The sequence below is a fragment of the Conger conger genome, chromosome 6 (assembly GCF_963514075.1).
Source record: "Conger conger chromosome 6, fConCon1.1, whole genome shotgun sequence".
NCBI lineage: Eukaryota > Metazoa > Chordata > Actinopteri > Anguilliformes > Congridae > Conger > Conger conger.
The window spans coordinates 6478310-6498831 of record NC_083765.1 but is presented as its reverse complement, the minus strand read 5'-3'; the positions used below and the strand labels follow the sequence as shown (position 1 = coordinate 6498831).

The window sequence follows — 20522 nt, the reverse complement described above, 5'->3', positions numbered from 1 at the left end:
GAATATTCTAGGCTTTACCTGCTCCTTTGGAATATTGTAAATTTTAGCTGCTCCTCCGGAATATTGTAAGCTTTAGCTGCTCCTCTGGAATATTCTAGGCTTTACCTGCTCCTTTGGAATATTGTAAATTTTAGCTGCTCCTCCGGAATATTGTAAGCTTTAGCTGCTCCTCCGGAATATTGTAAGCTTTAGCTGCTCCTCCGGAATATTGTAAGCTTTAGCTGCTCCTCTGGAATATTATAAGCTTTAGCCGCTCCTTCGGCATATTCTAAGCTTTAGCTGCTCCTTTGGAATATTCTAAGCTTTAGCTGCTCCTTCGGCATATTCTAAGCTTTAGCTGCTCCTTTGGAATATTCTAAGCTTTAGCTGCTCCTCCAGAATATTGTAAGGTTTAGCTGCTCCTCCGGAATATTCTAAACTTTAGCTGCTCCTCTGGAATATTCTAGGCTTTACCTGCTCCTTTGGAATATTGTAAACTTTAGCTGCTCCTCCGGAATATTGTAAGCTTTAACTGCTCCTTCGGAATATTCTAAGCTTTAGCTGCTCCTCTGGAATATTCTAGGCTTTACCTGCTCCTTTGGAATATTGTAAATTTTAGCTGCTCCTCCAGAATATTGTAAGCTTTAGCCGCTCCTTTGGAATATTCTAAGCTTTAGCTGCTCCTCCAGAATATTGTAAGGTTTAGCTGCTCCTCCGGAATATTCTAAGCTTTAGCTGCTCCTCTGGAATATTCTAGGCTTTACCTGCTCCTTTGGAATATTGTAAATTTTAGCTGCTCCTCCGGAATATTGTAAGCTTTAGCTGCTCCTCCGGAATATTGTAAGCTTTAGCTGCTCCTCCGGAATATGGTAAGCTTTAGCTGCTCCTCCGGAATATTGTAAGCTTTAGCTGCTCCTCTGGAATATTCTAAGCTTTAGCTACTCCTCTGGAATATTTTAAGCTTTAGCTGCTCCTCTGGAATATTCTAAGCTTTAGCTGCTCCTCTGGAATATTCTAGGCTTTACCTGCACCTTCGGAATATTCTAAGCTTTAGCTGCTCCTCCGGAATATTCTAAGCTTTAGCCGCTCCTCTGGAATATTCTAAGCTTTAGCTGCTCCTCCGGAATATTCTAAGATTTAGCCGCACCTCTGGAATATTCTAAGCTTTAGCTGCTCCTCCGGAATATTCTAAGCTTTAGCCGCTCCTCTGGAATATTCTAAGCTTTAGCTGCTCCTCCGGAATATTCTAAGCTTTAGCTGCTCCTCTGGAATATTCTAAGCTTTAGTCGCTCCTCTGGAATATTCTAAGCTTTAGCCGCTCCTCTGGAATTGCTCCTGTCGTCGATCTGCTTGGAGACGCAGAGATCGCATGCCGTCAGCGCGTCGTGGCGCCCCGTTCAGACCCTTACAAGAGGTACAGATGGGAGCCAGAACGACACAAAATGTTCCATCTCACACCGTCCCTCATTGCCATTAGCTCGGTATCCGCGTCATGCATTAGCCGTAGTACAAAATGCCCATGCTGCACTGCTGCTCGTTTCCATTAACAGAAGGCCGGTGAGCACAACGCTGTTCTGTTCGAACCCTCCGCCATATTGTATCATCGTTTTCACTCAGCTCCACACTATTTACACTAGAAACTACTAACGTATCCATCAATAACATTACACCCAGCTCCACCTCAACGGGAGTGGAGGATGTAAACAAAATGCTATCGACAGCCACTTATGCATTATGTACTGTGCTGATTTGGTCAGCTTGCTTGCTTTATCCTCCAGGAATCTTCCAAATTAAGATTCATCCCAACAGCTTTACTAAGCGTTGGACAGGACAGACAGAAAAGGGTGCACACTCCACTGCACTCTACTTTCCCCTCCAATACACCATTTGACAATACAGCACAGGGATGTGGCAGCTACAGAAAAGTACACCTTGATTTTGAGCTCCACTGGTGTGCTTTAAGACCAGGCACACCATCTCAGATTCCCACCCAGCCCACCTACAGCTCACCACGAATGCACACACACATACACACACTTCCTGGAAGAGGAAACTCTGATTAAACGGTTCCTTCATCTGGGAGTTTGTAATTCAGAAGTCAGAATTAAAAAGTTACGGACACGATTTGGAAAAACAAGCCCTTCAGTGTTTACTACAGAGTAATAATCCACAGGAGTAAGGAGGCTGTTGTCAGGAAACAGGAGAGCGACGGCATCTCTGCCCCTCCATGAGGAGTTAGGAGAGGAGCCGCATACGATGGGGCACTTAATGAGCTTTCTCATGCATGTGTTCCTGCTCCAGGGGGACTCCTGCCAAGACAGCTCCAGTAGCCAATAAAGAGACGACATTCCCGAAGCTGAAAACCTGAAGGCGATTCACAATCTCACAATATCTGAAAGGTATGGTCTATGAGACTATTAGATCATACACTTTGCATGGAACAGGATCATAGACTCCAGTAGCCAATCCAAAAAAGTATTCTATGAAATAACTACGTATTCTTTGCCTACTCTCTTCTGTCGCAAAACTGCCCGTGGCTCCTCCCGGCGTCTCCGCAGGCAGACCCCGGAGAAACCCGACGGCATGACGGGCCACAACGCCAGCCAGCCCTGGCCCCTGTCGGGCGTGACCCTGCAGGTGCAGCAGGTGTACCCGTTCCACGACGGCTGGAACGTGGCGTGCTTCGTCATCCTGCTCCTCTTCGTCCTGACGGTGGTGTCGCTGGCCGCGCTGGCCTTCCTGTACGAGCTGCTCGACGGCGGCTGCTGTGCCAAGGACAAGACGGCCGGCGACCTCCGCCGGGAGCCCGGGACCTTCCGCTCCGTCATGGACAGGATGCGGCACCGCCACGTGGAGGTGGTGTAGCTCCGCCCTGCAGCCCACGCCCACGCCGTCATCCCCCCCCCCCCCCCCCCCCCCCCCCCCCACCCACGCCGTCTCCCCCGAGAACCCCCGGTGAACAGCCTCGACCACCCTACACCCCCAATCCTGAGGAGCGGGGCGCTCCGTCACGTTCTGTTCAAAGGCACATCTGGTTCCGTACGGGAACCGTGAAGAAAAAGGCCGGAAAGACAAGACTTGGATTTACATCATCGTGACATTTTCATAGAAGGTAGAACTCCGTTTGCAGTGTAACCCCCCCCCCCCCCATCCCACCCCACCCCACCCCACCCCACCCTACCCTACCCGGCACAAATGACCACAAAGTGTGTGTGAGAAGGTTAGCTTAAGGAAACTCTCCAGAAGCAATGTGGTCCCTGATTCTCACTCCAGATCTCCAGTAAACTACTGCGCATCTGTACCGACGCACCTCAATGTCCGTCCATCCCTCCTTCTGCAGAAGTTAAAACTCCAAGACGCAACACAAACCGTAGCAAACACTGTTAATAATGTTACAGGACTACCCGGCACTGCTTCATCTCAAATGTCCACTGTACTTCTCAACAAAATGTACCTGAGGTGAGATTCAGAGGCTGCCACCAATCACAGCATGTTCAAATGGCTTCTGCATTGGCTCCTTTTTAAGGGTTCTACTGTAAAGAAGTAAAGGACTTGGAAATCTGTAAATCGCACCGCTCTATGGACAGCTCAGCGGAACCAATGTGCTTCTGTGGTGACTTTCTCACTCTATTGTAATGTTCACATCACCTGAATGTGTGAGGTATGAAACCTAATGTCCGAATCTCCAATTGCACCTGTATCACAACTCTTTACACTACCTTTCTTCTGTGTTTTATACTTATTCACAAATATTACTATCGGGATATTGTCTTGTTTTTAAAGGTATATACACCGGGATAACTCTCTTTAACCCTTTGTTGTGTTACATTTGTCCACTATCACAGCACACTGTATTTTTCAATTTGCCTTAAAACGATGTGCATTTGATTAAATCATAAGAGGACATTGAAACGGTGTGTAGTCATTTAACTTTGCTTGACTGAAATTAACTCGAAGTTCTGACAAATTGTGGGTTCGGTTTAATGCAAAAATGGCCTAAATAAAAAATAACTGCCTAACACATAATTCACTTGTTTACTGCAGGGCCTGCCTGGGTAACTAAGCCATACACTTGGCTCGCCTGCTGCAACACAAGAACTCGACCGGTTTGGTCAGTTACACCTCTAATACCCATTCACCCACCACCTAACCTTGCACCACATCTGTGCATAATTTAGATCTGGGCTATATATACACGCAGAGGGCTTGGCCCAGCCCTGCAAAGACCAGGCCTACCTAAGCTATACAGCACTATGTGAATTAGCCCCCTGCTTGCCTCACACTATGGGCACTGAAAACAGAGGTTTAATCAAGGTTCAATATAAGTCAGAGGAATACCGAACCACACCCCGTTCCAGGGCGCGTTCACGGTATGAAATCATATTTTGTGCGCCGTCGTTCTTGTGTAGAGGATCTCGGTCAAAACTGAGAGAAAAACGATCATCTACTAACACATAAACATAGCTCTGATATGGCTGTATATACCACATAATAAAATAAACATACCACACAGAGAAATAAAAGTGCCTCCAGCCTGCTCATGCAATATTAAACCAAGTGCAGACTTAGCAAACATATATTGTCTTTTTTCCTACAGTGGCACCTGGTATAAATGGGTTAACAGGGCAAAGCCCTCCCTCAGCAGTGTCTGATGGTATAAATGAGCTAACAGGGCTAAGCCCTTCCTACAGTGTCTGATGGTATAAATGGGCTATGCCTGCCCTCAGCAGTGGTGCCTGGTATAAATGGGCTTAGTTTCATTCTACCCATCGCAAAGCTACCACATCATTACACCGGGCCATGTTTCTAGACTTGGTTGACCAGTTCTCATTTTCGAGATAGCCAGTTAGCCGATCACTAAGTTACACGTCAGGGACAGGTCCAAATTAGCTGCTTGACTGTATGTTCACCGTTTATGGAAAATAACGGGCTGATTAAATATTGAAGGCAACATTTGTGGCTATACAAACTGAGATAACAGATGTGGCATGCGTTAGCCAGTGTGCAATTGTGCTTAGGAAGGCTACATTACTGATGGTTCAGTTATTGAGATTTCTCGTTTTGTGCATCGACTAGAGCAAGGCTTGATTTCATAGTTTTATTGCGGTAACAGAGTAGGGGCCTATATTGTAGAACTGGTTGGGCATGGCACTAACACTGCCAAGGTCATGGATTCATTTCCCAGTGGTGCCAGCCATTCTGAAAGATATACCAGACTTTTCTAACAAAACAATGCAGTCAAAGCATTTTTACCTTGGTCTATGTAACTATGACTGTGGCCCAGGTAGGCATACGGACTGCAGAACAGCAGTGCGAGTGATCAGGATTTTCCCCAACCGGCTAGGTTGCTACCAAGGAGATGGCAGCTGTAACAACGACTGACCTGCACCATGCTTGGATCCTGTTGATCCATCACGGTCTGGTTTGGGCCTTTTCTTCTTTGAGGAAGAGGATGAGGAAGAATCAGAGGGAGCGGGCCTCTTCTCAACCGTCGGTAAGGCGAGGGCTCTCTTCTTAAAGAGTTCTCTCTCTCTGAGCAAGGCGGGATCCATTCTGTGCGGACACGAACACATAGAACACTGTTGTTACATGGCAGCCAAATTCAGGAACCCAATTTCCCAACGAGTAAACTAAATTAAAACAGTGAATGAGAGACTGGCTTTTGTTTTTGGACAGTGTTTTCATTGGTTGTTTCCACCTCATTTTACGAATTGTATAGTATTTGATAGATTAAGGCGAAACACTTCATTGTGATTCTATCTTACCATTTTTCTCTAAACGACAACGTTCTATGAAATAATTGACCCTTTATTTTGACTTGGTTGTGTAGCTGCTTTATCCATCTAACTAACTACTAAAGCTAACAATCTAACTGTGGACAGGTAACGTTATTGTACGTCTGACTAGCTTGAGCTAGGTGAGTATTTTCTGCATTTACACATTACTAATTTCACACAACTTCTTGTCGTTAGGGTGAGTTGTGCGCACTGTGAAGTTACACTTTCCACAAAAATATTAATAATCATTCACTGGCATGGATACTAGAATTGGCTCAGGCCAAAGCGAGCTTCCTAACTACCGCTAACGTTAAGTAACGTCAGTCTAGATAAGTACACCCGTCACCGGCGCCACTCGCTACATAGCTAACAACATAGAATAGATGGGCTACGTAGTGTGTCTTTGCTGCATGATGTTACCTCTTGTCAATTTCTCGAAGTTGAAAATCTGTTAAATGTAACGAGCGGACTAACATTCGCTGGAATGTTTTTGCTTTGTCTTTATTTGATTTAACGGTGACGCTACCCGAGATCTATTCTAAAACGAGATTAAGCTAACGTTAGACCGCAAGATAGCACTCGCTAGTTAGTAACATCCCCAGGCTAGCTAACATTTACACATACTACATGCGAAGCTATTTATATTATTTATACCTTGTATCCGGCCGCGGGCGCCTCTCCTTAAGAGATATAATTTGTAGTCACCAGCTTAATGTTCATAAACGCTGTTTAAAAAATATTGAGTATGTCCCATTTACGAACTCGTTGCTACCGTACACTCTCCATCCTAGCTACGTAGCTAGCTAGTAAGTTACATGTTTCCGTAGAATCCTCAGTTTGACTTCCGTCGCTTGTTCGATGCTTCGGCAATCGACATCATAGAACTGTTCTGGAATGTTCACGGGAATCAGCTTCTCACTGATGAAGGAAGAGTCTGGTTCGGCAAATGCTCTTCTTCGTAAATCGTAAAGTTGCCGAAGTATATGTTGAAAAACGGATGCCAATTAATATTTTACATTTTCAAAAATAATACAAAACCTTTCTACGACTAATAATTATTATATTTTGACTAAAATAAATTAATCTTATAATACGACATTATCCGTCGAGCGAGTTATGTGTAGCTACAATTCTTGTCCCAATCCCTGTTTAAGCAAAATGAATTATGCTTAATCGGACGTTGAATGCTAAAGTCAATGCCCTTTCCAAAAGACACTATTAGCTTTAGCTGCCCGTGTTATCGTGATTTGAACTTGTGTGTCAGACTGTACTTTGTCCCTTCTCACTCTCCTTCCCATGTCAAAAACAGAAAGGAGGGGTCGGAAGTATTCGTCATGATGACAGAAAAACGAAATAAAAAACAAAAAGACAAAGGTGTGGGAAACGTAGAGGGAACATTTGTGCAAACTATGATTTTCTCAGCTGTGATTGTGCTACTTTTGGCTGTCTGCGTTACACCACTCGTAGCGCACATCCCTCGTAAGTAATGTTAACGTTATTGCGATATTCAACTAGCTAGCTGGATGAGTCTTTCAGTAACGGTAAGCGAGCTAGCTAACGTTAGCGAACAAGAAAAGGACCGTGCAATTTTGAAATCTAGAGGTGCTCGTTAAATCAAATTTACTGAAAAGAGTGCTATTTTAATGAGTTACCACTGCCAACAAAAGTAAATTTTAAAAAGACCAGTGGCTTACAGGTGATTTATGTTTCATAACGTTGCATCGACATATGTTTAACTTTAGCTGCTAGCTAGGTAACTGTTAAATTACTGAATTTAGCTGTTTGACATTTGTGTCCCCCTTTGTGTGTGTGCGTTTACCAAACCCGGGCAACTGTCAATGGGGAATAAATTGCTATTCACAGTCTATGAGAACGTTAGGCATCTCATCCTGATGTCGGATATATAAATGGCTCATTATAGTTTTAGATTTTCAGGTCAGTTCGGTTTTAGTGACTGCATTCATTACAATGCTTCAGAAACCAGGAACAACGCCCTTAATGCAGTTCATAATTTGTGGCATTTAAAAATTCCACTGATGACTTTCCCAGGCGTGGGCCGTCTGCGGTCTGAGGTCAGCGTTTGCACAATTTGAACTTCCCTCCTTAATGAAGCATTTGTAATAATGCGGAAAGGAAGTGAGACCTGACCCTCTTTGGCTGCCGGATTAAGGCATGTGACAACTGAGCTAGAGCACAGTCCATCACCCGCTCACATGCCACAGTGCTGCCATTGTAGCTCAGTGGTAGCAGAAGCAGCTGACTGCAGGTCCGACTAGAGTTCACAGAAATACGGAAGCTGAAATCCTATCTCGCTGATCAAAATAGGGAATAAAAACCAGGTGAATAGTGTCGAATCGTCTGCGTGATGAGGCAATGTTGTGACCGGGAATTCCGGAATGTATAGATAAGTGTACGAGCCAACCTTGTAACCTGCCTTTTGAAAGGGGGCCCGGAACACTGAGTAGCCGTTGGGTGGAATATAAGTTTTGGAATATAATGCCATTTTTTGCAATGAGTTTAACAGAACTGCGTGTGTGTGTGTGTGTTTTAGTCTCTCACCCTCACCGAAAGGCTACGTTACTCAAAATGGATGAGGCCGCCCTGACCATCAACAATGAGCTGCAAAGTCAGATTGTTGTGTCCTGGTTGTCTGATCATTGCTATCAGGTAAGAGTCATGTTCATGGCACCAGTGAAATCTATTGCACTGTCATATATTTTACAACTTTATATCCCTTTAACCTGGATTTCAGAAAGGCATATGATGATCAGGTGATCAAGAATTACATCATGAGTTATTTTTATATTAAAAACCAACAAACAGTGAAAATACATTAAAACTATTATTATCTTACTGGGAAATGGTTGTCAGGTAATTACAAACTTCATCCCTTTCCTTGCAATGCACCTTTTCATTTTCTTCACTTGATCCTTTTCCCATGCACTGTACCCCTTCTACTCAAAACCCCCGGTTACCCGCTGACCCAGTCACACCCCTTTGTATGTGGAGGCAGGAGGTATCACAGGGGGCAGTGGGAATGATCTGATATTAAGGAGATGGCCCTGTCTTCATGTTACAGTGCCCGTTCCAGCGCCTGGGCGAGGTAGCAGCAGGCCCTGGTCTCGGGGTGCCCGGCTCCAAGGACTTCACCGTGGGCACGCAACATCCGCTCACCCTGCTGGTCAACAGCTCTCAGCCTGACAGTGAGCCCTGCAGGTGAGCCGGTTTTGCGGCTATGAACATTAACCGCCGGGAGAAGTCGATGTTTGGCTGGACGCAAACGGTTTTATGTTGGCCTTGTCCCCCCCCCCCCCCCCCCCCATGCTGTAGGTTGTTACAGTAGTTGAATGGATGGTGTGTGTGTGTGTGTGTGTGTGTGGTCATTTCTGGAGTGAATGCATGTGGAAGAAATTACTGTGCGATTCAGGATATTGTCTTTTAATGTCCTTAGTATTCTCTATTAAATTAATTAAATAATTAATCACACCTATGAGTAATGCTTACTAAAAATTCATTAACGTGTCAGCTTCAATGTATCCGTATTGTCAGATGTGTCTTTCCTGCGTGTACAGAATTCAATTAGCACATTTGAGTGTAGTGTTACATCCTGTCTTGTTTGCAATTGTTTTTTTTTTTGTTTTTTTTTCTCAGAATTCCCTTCCACTTTGGAGAGCATGGTAACTACTCCCTGTGGGTGAGGGATCTGAATCACTCGGGGATCAACTGCTCAATGGTAACAGTCAGGGAGCCTGTTAACAGCTACCTGCGTGAGTTTAAAAACGTGGCGTGTGCCAATCCGCTGACTTTTTCAGTCACTCTGGATTCAGCATCTGTATTTTCTTTTTGGAGGAAATGGTTAAATTGTAATTCTCTCCGTAGCCATCCTGATTGCCTTCCTGGTATACGCTGGATTATGTATTCTGGCTGCCGTCGGAAGCGCCATTATGAGGTACGGTGTGTTATTCCCTGAATTTTTTTTTTAAGGAATACTGTCACAAATATGCTTTACAAAGAAGCAGAACAATTACAAAAAATTTTTAAAAAATGTGTTGTGTGCAAGAATAGCCATGGACCTGTTTGTGTTGTTGCGTTGCTATTCAAGATAAATATTGCAGAGCTCTTATGCGATTATTTGCCCACCTCCAGGCTTGACGTCACAAGGAATCTCCTGTTTCGACTAGGAACCACGGTGGAAACTGAGAGACTCATCAATTCAGTGAGTAAACATGCTCCTGACCACCGCCAGTCCTTTAGGGACACGCAGGAAGTGATGTCGTAAGAGTCTCTGCAGTCGTAAGTAATTGACCCGACTGCAGAGACTCATAGGAGCCCTACTTGCGCAAATGGATGCGTTTATGCTTCCTGGCTCAAGCATTCCTCCCTTCTAGCTCCTTTAAGGAGCATTTAACGGGTTTCAATGTCTATAGTGGACCTCGATCGGGTCATTCAAGGAGACGAGGATGTATAAAATGAGCAACTACAGTGGGACTGAACTCTAGACACTAGGGAAGCTTGGATCTTAACTAAACAGGAGCCATACATGTAGTCAATTACTGTAATGAACAACACTGGGCAGACTGACAAGAATATAACAAGAATTCATAACAATTAACTCAACAAGATACGGAAACATAAACGAAAGGGAAACAGGCGTCCTCTAGTGGCTGACTGGAGGACTTGTGGCATGTACAGTGCTGTGCAAGAGTCTTAGGCACCTGTATAGCATTCTGTACAGATAAGGTTCTTTCACAAATAATGCACTGAAAGGTCCTAAATAAACGTACTATACATTTGACATTACATTTTAGTAATTTGGCAGAATAGTTAAAGCTTGAATCAAATCGCTATTTTTTGTGACCACCCTTTGGTGTTAAAACTGCCTCACTTCTCTGAGATATAGAACTGCAGGACAGAGTTGGCTAAGACAATCAGCAGGGAGGCTGTTCCAAGCATGCTGGAGAACTTGCCACAGTTCTTCTGCAGACTTTGGTTGGCTCCTTGCTTCTGATCTCAGACAGCATTGATCAAGTTTTTATGTAAAAAGTAGTAAATTGCTGACAGTAATATGTTACTTTTTAAAATTAAATACAAAAATGTCTCTGTAAAATTTAATCTTTTGGAAAATGAATATTTAGAAATCTCAAATGTGTCCCTTTATACACACACACACACAAAAATAAACATATATATGTATATATTTATATATAATAAAGTCTAGGGTGCCCTAGACTTCTGCCCAGTACTGTAAATGAACAGATTAGCCTGACTTTAGCTACAGTACAGATGTAATGACATCTTGGCCGATAGAGAGAGAGCTGATGAGTTCAGCAAACATGTGCTTTGTGGTTATCCTTTGCCTTATCATTTGCCTTATCATTTAAGGTTACTTAAGGTAAATCCACAATCCATCTGAGACAGGCTGATATTTATCTGGAGCAGGGGTGGTCAACCCTGGTCGTGGAGAGCCGCAGGGTTTGCTGGCTTTCGTTGTTACTCAGCCGTTAATTGATCGATTAATTACACAGTTATCTCACCTCACCTGGTTCTTGGGTTTGAATCGGTTGCTGATTTTTAGGGTGAAAACAAAAGCCGGCACCCCGTGCGGCTCTCCAGGACCAGGGTTGGCCACCCCTGATCTGGATTCCATCCGGTGTGTCATTGTTACAAAGACATGTCTGGCAGCATTGTGCAAATGTACATCTTGCTTATTGGAACTCCCATTTCTTGGTAATTCCTATGAAGTAAGCGTCCGCAGTTCCACATCTTTCGTTTTGTCAGTGTTTGTGTCTTCGGGTTGCAGTCCTTCACATATCTGTGCTATTCTCGATGTGTTTCAGGAACTGGGCTCTCCCAACAGAACGCTAGAGTCCTCGTCTGATTCGCCAATCCCCCCAACCACTGACAGCAGCAGCAGGCTGCGCTCATTGGACACCTTCCGTGGGTACGTTTTCGCGGCTCGCCCTCTTCCTTTCCACACCCTGTCCTGCCTAGTCTAATCAACTGCAAGTCGCTTTGGAAAAAAAGCGTCTGCCAAATTACACGTAATGTAATGCAATGTAAAAGCCAGTGGTTTACGGTAAAGGGCAGCGTGTGGTCAGTGCCTGTATCTGCTTGCACTGGGTGAGTGACCTCATCTCTGTGTATGTGTTGTGATGGAACTTTGGCTCCGTGGTTCCCCGCTTTTGGGACAGGGATGGGCGAGGGGGGCCGTGTCTGTTTCTGGATTTCAGACCAACCTCTGCTCCTAATTGTTTAATTAACCCAATCATTTAATTAGCCCAATCGTCTTTCATTGGTAGCCACATTCCGTGATATAAATCGCAGCTGATAAATGGTCTTGACTTGTATGCCTGTATTATTGTAGCGTTTTATTCTCGCCTACACGTGAAGCAATGCTGGTGCGTTATGGGTAATTAGCTGATTGAGCCAGGATAAATGGTGACAGCAAATACCTGCAGCGCTCCAGGACTGGAGTCGCCCACCCCTGTTTTGGGAAGAAGTGTTCATGAATGGGGTTTTTTTTAGGCCAGGGGTGCACAACAAGGGCTAATCCGGTTCCAGTTTTTGTGCCAACTTATCCTCTCAATTATTTACCTAGCTCAGTCATGTCTCAAGGTAACATTCGAAAAAAGCACCAGCAACAGACTGCAAATGTAAAGGATTTTAGTACAAGCATGGTTTTCAGTGCTGTCAGAAAATGAAAACTAAAACTTGGTTGGAACAAAAATCACCATACAGAGGTGGTTGTCAGGTAAATTGACCAGATTTGTGCACCCCTGGTCCATCGAAATCAGGGGGGGGCAACTGGAGGGCCAGTGTGTATGCAGGATTTGGCTGCCAGCAGTTATCCTAACTCAGTCTAATTAGCCGTATGCACCATGACCAATTGACTTTTACATTATACCACAATAAAATTCCATGACAAGAACATTTATCAGCTGCTGTTTATATTACAGAATGTAAATGACAGATTATATACATGATTGGGCTAATGAAATAATTAAGAGCAGAAGTTTGTCCGAAATCCAGAAACGGATACAGCCCACCTTGCCCATCAGGTGAACAAATTGGAAAAAGATTAATCTGAAATAAATGGATCCTTCACAAAAATGTAAATTCTAAATGAATCAGCAGTAGTAGGAGCAACAGGAAGCCCAAAAAAGCAGTCGCATGGCAACTTGTGCAAAACACTGGTTAATAAACAGCACGACTCTCAGCTTCTGCTATTCAAAATGAGTAATGAACATGAATACTCATTCAGATCATGACTCTACATTTCGCAGTCATTTTTATGAATTTAGAAACTAAATGTATAGAATGCTCCTTGCGTTTTGAATGACGCATGCGGAAGAATGCATTCGTATCCTTCGTCGAGTCCTTGAATGACTTTGTGATAAAACAAAGAAATGGAAAGCTCTTACAAATCCCACAGTTGTGATCATTTACTTTTATGTGCATAATTTTTATGTATTGTTTCATTGAGAGAATTTGGTGATTCTCTTGAAAAGCTGTCCATGTTGTAAATAAATGATGCCCTTATTAATCCATGGCTGGACAATAAGGAGGCCATTTAAAATGGTTATTTAAAGTCTGCGATGCTTGTGATGTAGTCCACCGTGGTGTTATTTTTGAGACTGGGACATTGAATGTCTCTGAATTGCAGGCCTGGTAAGTGTGAAATTATGCCTTGTTGTGTTCAGTTTTACTGAAGTACTTCTACTCTTCCTGACAGCCTATCTCTGGTGATCATGGTCTTTGTGAACTATGGTGGAGGGAGGTACTGGTTCTTCAGGCATGAAAGCTGGAACGGTAAAACCCAAATCGGTCTCAGTGAAATCTACTTTTTGCCCGCTGCTCCAGAGCACTGCTGCTGTAACATGCCTGTCTGTTTTTGCGTTTCCTTCCACAGGGCTCACAGTGGCTGATTTGGTCTTTCCCTGGTGAGTTGACAGACCCGTTTCTTGCGCAGACGTGTACCACAAGCATTGGACCACAACAAATTAAGAGCCCACCCTAGTCGGTCCTTTCATGCTCAAATGAAGAGAAAAAGACAAAAAGGAAATTCATCATGACCTACAAAACAATGTTTTTGCCCGTGGTTTTAGATTTCAGTGGCTGCAGCTGTGGTTTAAATTGCAAATTCAGTTCATTTCAAGCACATAGAAGATTTTCAGCCGTGCTTTCGGTCAGGGAGTTGAAGAGACTGCTGACATAGACTGGATTTCATTTTATAGTTTTTTTTAGATTAATTCTGGAGGGGGGATGGATGACATGTGAAAGCTCAGCAGTATTAACGTGCAGGAGCGCAGTGACCTCCGCAGTGCAGTGACCTCGGCAGTATTAACATGCAGGAGCGCAGTGACCTCAGCAGTGGTCCCACAGAGTCCCACAGAGTCCCACAGAGTCCCACAGAGTCCCACAGAGTCCCACAGAGTCCCACAGAGTCCCACAGAGTCCCACAGAGTCCCACAGAGTCCCCACAGAGTCCCCACAGAGTCCCACAGAGTCCCACAGAGTCCCACAGAGTCCCCACAGAGTCCCCACAGAGTCCCACAGAGTCCCCACAGAGTCCCCACAGAGTCCCCACAGAGTCCCCACAGAGTCCCCACAGAGTCCCCACAGAGTCCCCACAGAGTCCCCACAGAGTCCCCACAGAGTCCCCACAGAGTCCCACGCTCTCCCGCAGGTTCGTGTTCATCATGGGGACCTCCATCTCCCTGTCCCTGAGCACAGCCCTTCTCCGGGGGTCGTCCCGGATACAGCTCTTCGGCAAGGTGCTCTGGAGGAGCCTGCAGCTCTTCCTCATCGGAGTCCTCATCATCAACCCCAACTACTGCCAGGGGCCCTGTGAGTGTTCCCCCCTGTCCCGTGCCCACGTACCCATCCCTGTAAACCTTAACCGTTGTCTTTACTTGTGTCATTAGGATGATACCTATGCTAGTTTTGTTTGGCTAGGTAAACCGTTTATTTATATATTTGCATGGTGCGGTATTATAAAAGAATTCAGATTCTCAAGTAGGCCCTAGTTCTTGTCTTTGTTGTGCAGGTAGGAGTTGAAATTGTACTTCCCTCTAGGGCCCTTCAGCACCCCAGTTATTGATTTGCACTTTGCACTTTGTTGTACGTCACTCTGGATAAGAGCATCTGCCAACTGCCATTCATTTAATGTAATGTCATACCCACCTAGCCATCCCTGTAAAAGGGTCCATTGTCACATGGCATTGTGAAGCAGGTTTAGCTTGGCTAGGTCACCAGTAAACACAGTGAGGTGCGGCAAAGCGAAGGCTTTGTGGCAGGTTACCATGACAACACTCTGGCAATGCAACCAGGGCTAGAGAGCTCCACTGACTGTGTGTCTGTGTCTGTGTGTGTGTGTGTGTGTGTGTGTGTGTATGGGTGTGTGTGTCTGCGTGTGTGTGTGTGTGTGCGTGTCTGTCTGTGTCTGTGTCTGTGTGTGTGTGTGTATGGGTGTGTGTGTCTGCGTGTGTGTGTCTGTGTGTGTGTGCGCATGTGTGTCTGTGTGTCTGTCTGTCTGTGTGTGTGTCTGTGTGTGTGTGTGTGTATGTGTGTATGGGTGTGTGTGTGTCTCTGTGTGTGTGTGTGTGTGTGTGTGTGTGTGTGTGTGTGTGGACAGTGTCCTGGGACTCTCTGCGTATTCCCGGGGTTCTGCAGCGCCTGGCCTTCACCTACCTGTCCGTGGCTGCTCTGGACCTGATGGTGGCCAGAACCAGGCTGGACACCATCCCCACGGTGAGGGAGCTACACGCCCATCGGCGTCTCTGAATCCTGCATCAGATCTCCACTGCCTTACCCTCAAGCAATACAATTAAATTCACCATTTAGTTGAGTTCAGTAGCAGTGTTTGCCCGTAGAATAACACAGCAGTCTAAGACGCACTGAGGCATACACTTTAGACGATATTGACGACATTGTGCCAAATCCAGTCCACAAATTCAAAACTTTAACAAGTTGCACATGCTTTCAAAACTGAAAATGCGTTCACAGCACCTCAATTCACTTTGATATTACATATTCTAGTTCCTTCCAGTCGGTTCAGAATACAGTTCAGCTTCCCCACGGATGTTTGTTGTCTTTTCCCCAGGATGCGTGGTGGTACTCGGGGCGGGACTTCCTGTTGTACTGGCCTGCCTGGCTCTGTGTCATCGCCATGGAAACATTGTGGCTGTGTCTTACTTTCCTGCTCCCAGTGCCCGACTGCCCAACGTGAGTGCATCTCACCCTACTGAGAGCTCCCCCTGCTGGCAGGAGGATTGTATTTTATTTATGTTTTTAAGATTCAAAGCACCTCATTGGCCTGGTTTGTCCCTCACTCACTCACTCACGTTTAGCAGGCTTTAGATTCTCCACATAGGGCGAGGTATTCGCATTCAAGTGGCTGAAATGAGTGGCGCTTTGCATCAATGACACCGCGTTGACTTAGCCATCAGTTACCCACAAATTCAACAGCAGTTGGGTGCTGCTTGCTATGTAGACCAATGTTACACCTGGAGCACGTACCATTCTCCTGAACAAGGACTTGTACCTGACATCACATTACATTAATGGCATTCGGCGGACGCTCTTATCCAGAGAGACGTACAGTTGATTAGACTAAGCTGGAGACAATCCTCCCCTGGAGCAATGCAGGGTTAAGGGCCTTGCTCAAAGGCCCAATGGCTGTGCGGATCTTATTGTGGCTACACCGGGGATCGAACCGCCGACCTTGCGGGGTCCCAGTCATGCGCCTTAACCATCACCATCACCTGAACTCATTCTCTTTCTCTCTCTCTCCCTTTCTCCCTCACTCCCTGTAGTGGATATCTGGGGCCTGGTGGAATAGGAGACTATGAACAGTACCCAAATTGCACGGGGGGAGCTGCTGGCTACATTGACCGCTGGCTCCTTGGGGAGAGGCATATTTATCAGAACCCATCGTCGAGGGTAGGTGAACTGTTGCAGTGGTCTCGCCACTGAGGCACCACAGGTTGAAGTGTGGGGAAAACATTGAAGTGACTCAATCAATTGAATGTCAGAGTGGATTCACGGTCAGAGGTGTGAGGTCGCAAATATGCGATTAGAGTGTTATTAAATGGACATTCTAATGCTGATGTAACGGTAGCCGCTGGTAACTGAAAGCGACATTCTAGAACACCGACGCTGAATTTTGAAAGGACGTACCAAAAAAAAAAAAACTAAGCTACTCTTGATGAAAGGGTTAATCCAGGAATTAGAATCTGAAAAGGGCACAGAAAAATGAGCCATTCTATGCTCATGGAGAAATGATTGGAAAATTAGATCATCTTGTCAAAGGCCGTGTCCTCTGCAATGATTTATGGCTGCTGTCGCTATTTTGTGTTTGATCTCCCTGTCCTCAAATATTTGTCAGGAACCTGTCTGGTTGCCTTCGACCCTCCTCCCCGGTGATCAAATGTGACATTCAGCTTTTGTTCTTTGTTAAGGTCGTGTACCAGTCCAGGGTGCCATACGACCCTGAGGGGGTGCTCGGAAGCATCAGCTCGGTCGCCATGGCGTTCTTGGGGCTACAGGTCAGCTCTGCCTGGAATTGCTGTTTTTTTTGTACGCAGTAGCAATTGGGGGGGGTTGTAATTTTATCACTTCATCTTCTGTTTACATTGTCGCTATCTCTCTCTCTCTCTCTCTCCCCCTCTCTCTCTCTCACACGCACACAATGTATGTGGGCTACACTGCAGAGTACAGAACACTTATATAATCTTTAAAGTACCCTCTGTCTCTGTATCGCATTTCTATACCTCTGGCTTTTCATATATATATTATCATCTATGTCGCATGTCTCCAATCTGGAAAGGCAAACAAAGAAGGGGCGGTGTTTTAACCAAAATATGTTTGTTTTTTCAATATGCCGACAGGCTGGAAAGATTCTTTTGCACTATAAGGGCCTTCACTCAAAAATCATGGCCAGATTTCTTATGTGGGGTTTTGCATTGGTAAGTGACATTCATTTTCATAGGTTATCCATAATTATCTTTTGATCTGATTCTGTCCTGTGACTCAAAGCATTTTGATAAGAACACCCCACAGAATCCTTGCTGCTGTTGTACATTGGTACAACATGCATAAGACAAAATATTTCATGACCTTGTGTCTTGGTCTAAATCAGTATCTCTTCTGCTGGCTGTTTTCTCAGGGGATCATATCTGCCATTCTCACCAAGTGCTCAAAAGACCAGGGATTCATCCCCATCAATAAGAATTTATGGTAAAGTAAATAAGTAAAATAACACAGAAATAAAACTACAAAATGAAAAGTTAACTTAATTTACCACTATTTTACAAAGTGGTAAATTTGAAAGATAAATGTTGTATGTACTCCTCATTTTGCCCGAGTGTGGCTTATTGTCCAGAGACTGACTGAATCCTTTTGGTCTGTGTTGTGCTCCAGGTCCCTGTCCTATGTCACTACCCTCAGCTGCTTCGCCTTTGTGGTGCTGTTCATCGTTTACTACGCCGTGGACGTGAGGAGATGGTGGTCTGGTGCTCCATTCTTTTACCCCGGTAAATAGGGAACGCGCTGTTCTAGGATATTTACCAATGTTTTCCTGTGTTACTCCAGACATGTAAGAAAACACAGTATGTAGGCAGCCGTGGGGCAACATGGCTCAGGCAGTAAGAGCAGTCGTCTGGCAGTCGGAGGGTTGCCGGTTCGATCCCCCGCCCGGGCTGTGTCGAAGTGTCCCTGAGCAAGACACCTAACCCCCAAATGCTCCTGACGAGCTGGTCGGTGCCTTGCATGGCAGCCAATCACCGGTGTGTGAGTGTGTGTATGAATGGGTGAATGAGAAGCATAAATTGTACAGCGCTTTGGATAAAGGTACTATATAAATGCCAACCATTTACCATGGGTTTTGGAAAATGTTGTGCTGTATATTGAAATCCCATATGGGGGACTGCTGTCGTACCCTTGTATAGTATGTAACCCGAACAGGTGAAATGTCTGTTCACCTTAGAAAAAGGGTGAATAAGCTGAATAATGTGTTAACATTGTAACTTTGAATACTTGGAGTTCTTGATGTGAGAAGATGTCAGCCGTATCAAAGGTAGCATGCTCCTCATTCTTTCTCTGTGGATCTCTTGTGTTTCAGGAATGAACTCCATCCTGGTGTACGTGGGCCATGAGGTTTTTGAGGACTACTTCCCCTTCAGGTGGCGAATGCACAACAGCCAATCACACGGCGAGCATCTCGCCCAAAACCTGGTGGCCACGTCTGTGTGGGTGCTCATCTCCTACGTGCTGTACAGGAAGAAGATCTTCTGGAAGATCTAGCTTTGTGCAGCTGAGAGAGCCCTCAGCACAACCCTCCACCCAACCAACGTCCCGGGACAGCAGCTGGGCAGGAACAGGTGTGCACACCTGCCCACGTTCAGCACAGTCCCACAGGTGCACCATCTACCCGGGCCCAAGCATTCTTTGTGTACTCGCGACTGGGGCGGGGGGTATTTTCAGGAATCGTTAACGAGGTCTGCCTGTCAGAGCTGCATTCTTGAGTATTACAGTCAAGGAACAGTGTCTCATTGCTGTCAAACTGCCCTGTGTCTGACACAGAGATTTGTGTGTGTGTATGCGTGTGTATGCGTGTGCGTGCGCATGCGTGCGTGTGTGCGCGCGTGTGTGTGCGTGCGTGTGTGTGCGTGTGTGCGCGTGTGTGCGCGTGTGTGCGCGTGTGTGCGCGTGTGTGCGCGTGTGTGCGCGTGTGTGCGCGTGTGTGAGTGCGTGTGTGTGTGTGTGTGTGTGTGTGAGCGTGTGAGCGTGTGTGTGTGTGTGTGTGTGCGCGTGTGTGTGTGTGTGCTGCGTGTGTGTGTGTGCACGTGTGTGTATGCGGGTCACCTCAAAGGCTTCAGTATACGCGATGGTGCATTACACTTTCTTTGTTTTCTGGGTCCGCTGTGCTGAAAATAACTGACTTTGGGAAAAGTGCTGTGAGCCAGGGGCCAAATCGTGCTATGCTAACGCCTTACCTTTTCTTCAGCCATTGAAAAAGTTGAACTGTAGATGCTGGAATTAAAAAGTACACTGTTCCAAGTATTGTCTCCATAGTAGCTGTTAAAATATTCATCGTTGACCAGCAGAGCAAAAGAATGCTTCTGTAAATGTTCTCTTTTTAAGAGATATGACCGGTTTTCTATTCTGAGGTTTCCATGGTTACCGGGGCTTTATGTACAGAAGAGATGACCTGCTCTTGAAATTCACAAGTGTTCCAACCCAATCAGTAGTGACAACTTCCTGATTAAGAGGAGAAGACATGGGTGCCCCATATGCAAGTCCAGACATCCGCTTTCTCTCCCATTTTAAATGTATCCCAAGCCTTCCTCAAATAGGGGTTATTCCTTCAAAATTCCACATGCAGGAGGCAAAACTGCGGATTGGAAAAATTCTAGATGACGTAATTTATGTACACAAATATTTATATTAAAAAGAAAAAAATATATTAAATGGAGAAAGCTTAATGGTTGCTGTTGTATGCATTCACAGACATGAATGCAACTTATTACTCTTTTATATCATATTAATGTAAATAGATTGTAATTTTAGTACAATTTGTAAGTGTTCTTGAATTGATTATTACTGTTGCATTTCATTTCTCACCTGTTTTTGTAAATTGGATATTATTTTGAAAAAAAAGATTTTATGTCACTATTTTCATGAATAAAATATTTCATCATATCCATTCACTTTTTTTCTGTGTAGTGTAAGACTACAATGTATAGACGAGGATATTTAATAAATTAA

At 45.0% G+C, this 20522-nt stretch overlaps 3 protein-coding genes across 6 annotated transcripts in view; 2 read left to right on the top strand and 1 right to left on the bottom strand.

Annotated features, from left to right (window-relative positions):
• LOC133130091 (small integral membrane protein 18-like) overlaps window positions 1–2844 on the top strand; it is a 4981-nt gene extending 2137 nt beyond the window's left edge. The window contains exons 2-3 of the mRNA XM_061244335.1: window positions 2281–2378; window positions 2538–2844. Of these exons, the coding sequence (XP_061100319.1) occupies window positions 2563–2844 (282 nt within the window). The 5' untranslated portion in view covers window positions 2281–2378; window positions 2538–2562. The remainder of the gene's footprint in view (window positions 1–2280; window positions 2379–2537) is intronic.
• gtf2e2 (general transcription factor IIE, polypeptide 2, beta) overlaps window positions 1–7007 on the bottom strand; it is a 16873-nt gene extending 9866 nt beyond the window's left edge. Inside the window, exons 1-2 of one of the 2 annotated variants that reach the window (XM_061245552.1) lie at window positions 6572–7007; window positions 5363–5532 (exon numbers count right to left, since the gene is read on the bottom strand). In XM_061245552.1, coding sequence (XP_061101536.1) covers window positions 5363–5531 — 169 coding nt within the window. In that variant the 5' untranslated portion in view covers window position 5532; window positions 6572–7007. The other variant, XM_061245551.1, reaches the window with a different exon arrangement.
• hgsnat (heparan-alpha-glucosaminide N-acetyltransferase) lies at window positions 6649–20460 on the top strand. 3 transcript variants are annotated; one of them, XM_061245550.1, is made up of 19 exons: window positions 6649–6721; window positions 7066–7130; window positions 8308–8423; window positions 8836–8972; window positions 9408–9523; window positions 9636–9705; window positions 9903–9972; window positions 11594–11697; window positions 13489–13565; window positions 13666–13696; window positions 14443–14603; window positions 15391–15506; window positions 15859–15980; window positions 16571–16697; window positions 17216–17302; window positions 17645–17722; window positions 17923–17993; window positions 18177–18289; window positions 18877–20460. In XM_061245550.1, exons 1-19 carry the CDS (start codon window positions 6651–6653, stop codon window positions 19056–19058), a joined length of 1914 nt encoding a protein of 637 aa, XP_061101534.1. In that variant the 5' UTR covers window positions 6649–6650; the 3' UTR covers window positions 19059–20460. The 3 variants fall into 3 exon arrangements, with proteins under 3 accessions (XP_061101534.1, XP_061101533.1, XP_061101532.1); XM_061245549.1 differs by having other exon boundaries at window positions 6666–7130; XM_061245548.1 differs by having other exon boundaries at window positions 6667–7235.
• Window positions 20461–20522: the final 62 nt, after the last annotated feature.

Coding starts and splice junctions, on each gene's coding strand:
- hgsnat (XM_061245548.1), top strand. CDS start 6,941: ATGCTAAAGTCAATGCCCTTTCCAAAAGACACTATTAGCTTTAGCTGC. Junction 17,303..17,644: donor TGGCGTTCTTGGGGCTACAG/GTCAGCTCTGCC, acceptor ATATGCCGACAG/GCTGGAAAGATTCTTTTGCA. Junction 17,994..18,176: donor CCCATCAATAAGAATTTATG/GTAAAGTAAATA, acceptor GTTGTGCTCCAG/GTCCCTGTCCTATGTCACTA.